The sequence below is a fragment of the Aphelocoma coerulescens genome, chromosome 8, assembly GCF_041296385.1.
Source record: "Aphelocoma coerulescens isolate FSJ_1873_10779 chromosome 8, UR_Acoe_1.0, whole genome shotgun sequence".
Classification (NCBI taxonomy): domain Eukaryota; kingdom Metazoa; phylum Chordata; class Aves; order Passeriformes; family Corvidae; genus Aphelocoma; species Aphelocoma coerulescens.
The window spans coordinates 14112003-14118002 of record NC_091022.1 but is presented as its reverse complement, the minus strand read 5'-3'; the positions used below and the strand labels follow the sequence as shown (position 1 = coordinate 14118002).

The 6000-nt window shown below is 37.3% G+C and overlaps 1 protein-coding gene across 11 annotated transcripts in view; it reads left to right on the top strand.

The window, feature by feature from the left end:
- The first annotated feature begins 602 nt into the window (after nt 1–602).
- Nucleotides 603–6000, top strand: part of LOC138113801 (hornerin-like) — a 49527-nt gene continuing 44129 nt past the window's right edge. For all 11 annotated transcript variants that reach the window (XM_069022586.1, XM_069022591.1, XM_069022584.1 and 8 more), the window contains exons 1-3: nt 603–751; nt 3433–3628; nt 5787–5923. In XM_069022586.1, the coding sequence (XP_068878687.1) occupies nt 722–751; nt 3433–3628; nt 5787–5923 (363 nt within the window). In that variant the 5' untranslated portion in view covers nt 603–721. The remainder of the gene's footprint in view (nt 752–3432; nt 3629–5786; nt 5924–6000) is intronic.

Below are 6000 nucleotides of genomic sequence, written 5' to 3'. Positions count from 1 at the left end.
GTAATTGACAAATAATAGCCAAATAATTGTAGATCCTATCCAGCTAATCCATATCCTATTCTATATGTCATTCAGCCTTTGGACTTCTCCCAATCTCCAGTAGAGATTTTGTGAAAATCCTGAAGACTTAAAAAAAAAGTTTAGTTTTGAGTGTAGGTCAGTCACAATAACTTCAATTCTTCCCACAAGGTGCATGAGAAGAAACATCCTCATTAACTCTTTGCTCTGAGAAAATGCTTGGAAGTACGACAATCATTAGAATTTTCCATCTCCAACTGTAAGAAAGTAGCAAAGCAAAAAACCAGCAGCAGAATACTCTCTGGTAACAGACTAATAAGACTAATGTAGAATATTTTACAGGAATGGTTTATAAGATATTAGTAAGGGTTTTTTGTATAGCATAATTCTTTTGATTTTAGTTGACATACTGGTTTAGGCTACCAGGCTTCAGAAGCCCTGCCTGTGCCAGATGCCTTGAGAAAGGTCAGAGGGGCGTGAGTCACCTGTGAGGATTGTGTTGTCACCGCCAGCTCTGGGCAGGACAGTCCCACCTGTGGTGTCCCAATTTCCAGGCCAGATGCACAGTTGGCCCGGATTGGCTGCGCTGGCTCCAGCCTCAGCACGGATTGGCCGAGCCTCCCGCCTCCTCTGTCTCATCTTGCTGGGGCACCAGCGCTGCCCGGCTGCAGCTCCTCCACACTGACCACAGAGGGACCCGAGGATGCCCACGCACCAGCACTTGGTCGATAAGGTGTGTTGCTGGGGATGTGGTGGACAGGGTGCACACTAACTGGTGATACTTATTCTCAAAGGCTAAGGAATAAGTCTGTGGCTCATCAGGAGTGTGTAGGAGAAAGAGAAAAATACTCATAAAGAATGGAATAGAAAGGGGTATGCAGGAATTAGTCTTAAACTGTTGGCAGGATGGACTTGCGAGGACTATGTTTTTCAAATTACAGAAAGGTATTTATCATATTAGTTAAATGCTCTATATTTAAAAGCTTTTAAAACAACTTTTGTCTCTATTCAGAAGTTTGCCCAAGGCTTTGGAGGTGCAAACCACCAAAGTGTCTCTTCCTGAGTCCAGTAGACTTTGAACACAGTAGCTAACTAGCACTCAGGGATTTAATTGTTGGCCTGAAGTCATGTTAGACTAAATATGGAAGAGGATTCTTAAGGTGACCACTCAGGTGTTGGAAAGATGAGGGCCATGTAGACTCATAGGGAAAAAGCTTTGAATCTGTGATAAAAAAAGTATTAAGAATTTTTCCATCAGATGAAGAAACTGAGGATATAGTTAATTTTTCATAATTATATCCAATTGGAAGTTTGCAAATAACATTTATTTGCCATAATTCTCTATGCTTCTATTTTATAAATATTTACTTTTTGTTTCTTTACATTTTTCATGGTGAAAAGGTAAAATATGTGATCCAAGGTAACATGATTGCATTGAGTATATATTGGAACCTGGAGCCCATGGAAGTTTTCTGCTTCAAGTCTGGACTTGGAATTTTTTAAAATGTTAATATCTCTCTTTCTCATCTAAAAGCTAGTTCCAAAAAATGGCATGATGAGACTCTTAGAATACCTTTTGAACCGTTAAATCAGAGAGCTGATACAAAGAGAAGGCATCTCAGCCATGTTTCAACATGTTGTACTTGTATTTCTGGCTCTTTTCTAGCAAAAAAAAAGAGGAAAGATTTCAGACTGGCTTTCTTTCTTGGCAGAGTGCAGCTCCAGACAATTTTCCAATCCTAGCTAAACTAGGGCTTTGCACTTTGGAATAGAATGTCTAATTAGAAACAGGCTTTTTTTTTCCATCTTCCATGAGTCAGACAAAGATTTCAACAGCACATAGACTGGTTCATATTAAATCACTGTTTACCACATCTGTTGATATAATAGCACCCACATGCTGTATTTAAAACTTAATTAGAGGTGGGCCACGTCAAAATCATCACAAGAGATCGGATAACCGCACCCAGCGTGCTGATACCAAAACATGATGCTTACCAGGATCCATTAAAGTGACACTTTGATGAGGCTTTAGAGAGGTACAGTCTTCATCTGCTTAAAGACATGATAACTTGCATGTATCGCTTTCCTGGTTGCTGCTCTGAGTAGTTGTGACACAATGCAAACCTTCATCATCCTGCCTGGAAACCTTTCAGCACTTCACACTCACCTGTTTTATTATTTGTTGACTCAGTGGCTTTTTAAAAAGTTGTTGAAGTTCAGAGTTAAGTACAGGGATGTTTGGAACTGCATATTTTTCCCCTGCTCCCAGATGCTTCTGTTACTTATTTCATTAGCACATACAAAACCAAATGATCTTACACTGTCATGCATGAATTAAGATACACAGGTAGATGGTTCAAATTGAACATATCTCTTACCTTGTGTTTGAAATGCTTAAAAAAATCTCACACAAGGCAATCCTGTAGCAGACAGCATGTAAAATAGCATTATTAAATACCTCTGGAAATTTAACTGTTGTATCAGCATTTTTGTAGCTGGAAGAGTGAGTTGTTCATAAGATGTAATGGCCTTTTAAATTATGTAGTGCCACACTTGAATGTTTAGACTTTGAACATGGGGTGTAAAATCTGGTATTAAACACCTGAGAATACTATTAAGAAATGTTTCCTTTCTTTCTTGGAAACAGTTTACCATCAATGTCCATACTACAAGTGAAATATAAAGAAAATACAATTTTTCTTCACAGACAGTCCTGGAGGACTGGACTTCAGTCCTGTCTCTCAGTTATTTTTTTTTAATTTCTGTACTGGCTATAGTTTATTCTTAACCCATAGGAAGCATGCAGTAGTAATTTAGTATTTTTAAATTGTTTAGAAGTTCCAGAGGACTTTGCAGAGGTCTTTTGTTATGTCCTTCAGGAAACAAATATTTTGAAAAACGTTAAGAATACTCCGAGGCATTTAACTAGATTTCTTGACCATCCCTTGGAAGTGAGAGTAGGGAAAGCAGTCAAAGGAGAGCATGCTAGTCATGGTTATATCTACAGTTTGGGAGAGCAAGGATTACATCTTCATTCTTGAATAGCCAAGGAGCTGAGCTAGATCTGCCAGTGCAACAGTGAGGAACTCAGTTTAAAGACTTCTCTAGTTCTAAGGTCTAATGCAGCAGACATGGCAGTAAATGGATTGCTGGCATGTAACCTGAAAATTTAAACTGCCATTAATAATTCAGTATTTTTAAATTATAATATTTGGATCTCTTATTGCACTTCTCTGCCAGTGCATATAAGTATTTTATTTTAATTTTTTTTCTTCAAAATACATGAATGCAAAGAAAGTACAGCTTTCTGAGCTTGCTTTTTTTCCTGTCCTGGAGAAAAGCAGATATTTTTCAAAATGGCAACTACTTAAAAGAAGTTACTATGAACTGTACTGTCTTTTTGTTCCACAGATGAGGAGGCACTCCTGCTTTGTTTTTTTGTTCTGTGGAATATTTTTGCCTGGAATCCTTGGTTTTCCGCAGACAAATAGCTCAATTGATTGCGATTCCCTGTTACCAAACTATGAAGCTGAACCACAGACATCTGCACCACCGTATATTATTGCTGTATCTTTTGATAACTTTGAGCCAGGAAATGAAGTCCAAGGTAAACAATCTGAATGACATAAAATCTTTGTTCGTGTCTTCCAGAATTACCTATCTTCATAAAAATTTCTCCATTTTCCTCTCACTCTAGATAATTTATTTTTTAACTTCAATCTTGTTCATGTATATCTGAGATATTATTATTTTTTCTGTTTTATATCTGTATGTACATACTTGTATAACTGAAAATGCATTCTTTCTTTTTTCATCTAATAAATATATACTAACTTTATGCTGCAATTTTTGTGACAAAATTAAAATTAAGTGGAACAGCTGGCCAAACTGGATTAATAATTAGTTGCTCTTTAACTTTGTATTTGAGTATTTGAATCAGGCCTCTGCAATACAAAGGGATCCTACTCATTAGTTCTTCACATGGTGTCATCTTACAGGAAAATAAAAATTCAAGACGCAGTATGAGACAACTCAAGAGTGAGACATTTTGAGTCATCCTTCTAAGAGCTGTATCCCAGATTTTATCAAATTGCAGGAGGTGGAGCTGTGGTGGCCTAAAACCCCTTTTTATCTTCCTAATCCCAAATTGCTCTCTGGATGGCACACCTTAACAGCCTTGTTTCTCCACACTATGATGCCATCTCATGGTGCTGCCACACTTCAAGTAACTTGTGAATGCTTCTTTTTCTAGCCATTCATGCTAGAAGAAGCATGGAAGTGGAAGAGAGTTGTGACCTGTCACATGTCTATTGTTGGATCTCAGTAGCTGAAAAAGAGCATTATTCACAATAAGTAATTACTCCCTAGCTGGGATTCTGTTTTACTGTAACCTAGTAGCATGGATGTACTTCCACAGAGAGTTATGTATAGGGAGAAGAATGGAGAAGCCTTAGAGTCCTGCTGCTGCTGCCATTCTTGGGAAAACATGTGTGAAGAGCTCCTTCAAAGATGGGAGGGCTCTTTAAATATGGATACCTACTTTTAAAATACTATTGACAGAAAAATGATGGATGGATTTAAGTATATGCAGACTGTTCAGCAAGTTAAATGATATTTATCATGACAAAAATATTGAATCCCAGATGCTACTAACCTTGCCTTTTATGTCCCTTTTTCCCCCTAACCGTGCCTACGTTTAGCACTACTTTTCTCATGCTCCCAATTGTAAGCACCCAGTACATGGTCTCAGGGAGCTGCTTTAGGTCCCCTTCCACTGAGCATATTGCAGTTTCACTGTGACATGCCACGTGCTGACTCCTGCAAGTCATCCCTGCTGCATTTAGTCCTGCATTCAAGGGCTCCATGTCATTGCTTCTGCAACACCTGGGGAAAATTAGTGAATTAGGACTGAAAGTTGATGACATTTGGAAGGCTAATTATGCAGGTGTTTGGAAATGCTAAATTATCGAGGTATGATTGGTCTTTGCCTTCACTTTTGTGTCATTCCCAGTTCATCTACCCTTGTTTTTAATGTTGACACATACCTTTGTGCATAAAAAATTATTCTGATTTTGTTTGCCAAAGTCCCTAATAAGGGAATTAGCAGAGAAAAGTTATAATAGATCATAACAAATTTGGTTATGCCTTTTGAAATTTAATGTCAGTTTTGATACACACAAAGCACTGCTCTCTTCCATATTTTTCTCAGCTCCTTCAGTAACAAAATTTGAGTAATATTGAGCAGCTTATATTAAGTTTTCATATTTAATGTAGAACATGGAAGCAAAACTGTAGTTTCTCTCTTTCCAGTTACAATCCATTAAAAAAAAAAGTTTCTGCATTTCAGCCTTACACGAAAGCTAATATTTTCTTTTAAAACAGAGGTAGAAGGAAATGCAATTCTCTTTCTCCTATAGCAATTTTGACTTTGTAGGCCTGACTAGACAGAACATAAACAACCTTTTGGTCAGCAGGGCCACTGCTTATTTGGTAGAGCAGAATTCCTTTTAAAATTGTCAGTAAATCATAAATTTCATGTTACTTTACACAGAAGTGCCTTTCTAAATTTTTTCCTTTACCTTTATTGGCTTTCTCCTTACAATTAAGAAACACATTTTTAATGTTTTTTAGAATTGTACAAAGCTTAAAGGAATTACTGCACATGCAGTTCTTCTGCCTTGGAGTGAAGCAAATTACATGGTAAACATTCAGGCAGTTTTAGCTGTATATGAAACTTAAATTTCTCAAAATATCTCTTTTCACAGTAACTCTAGAAGCACTTGGAGGTGCTGGGTTTAAAGGATTTAATCTACAAGCTCGAGAAATAGATGGAGATGTTCCTGTTGGTACTTTTAAAATTACAGATCCAAACACGAAAGGCTTGGAATGTCACAACATGACGGTATGTGTGCAGTCTTTGGAATATTTACTGAAGCTTGGGTTTCTTTTAAATAGTAGAAGTAGGGATCATTCTTTATA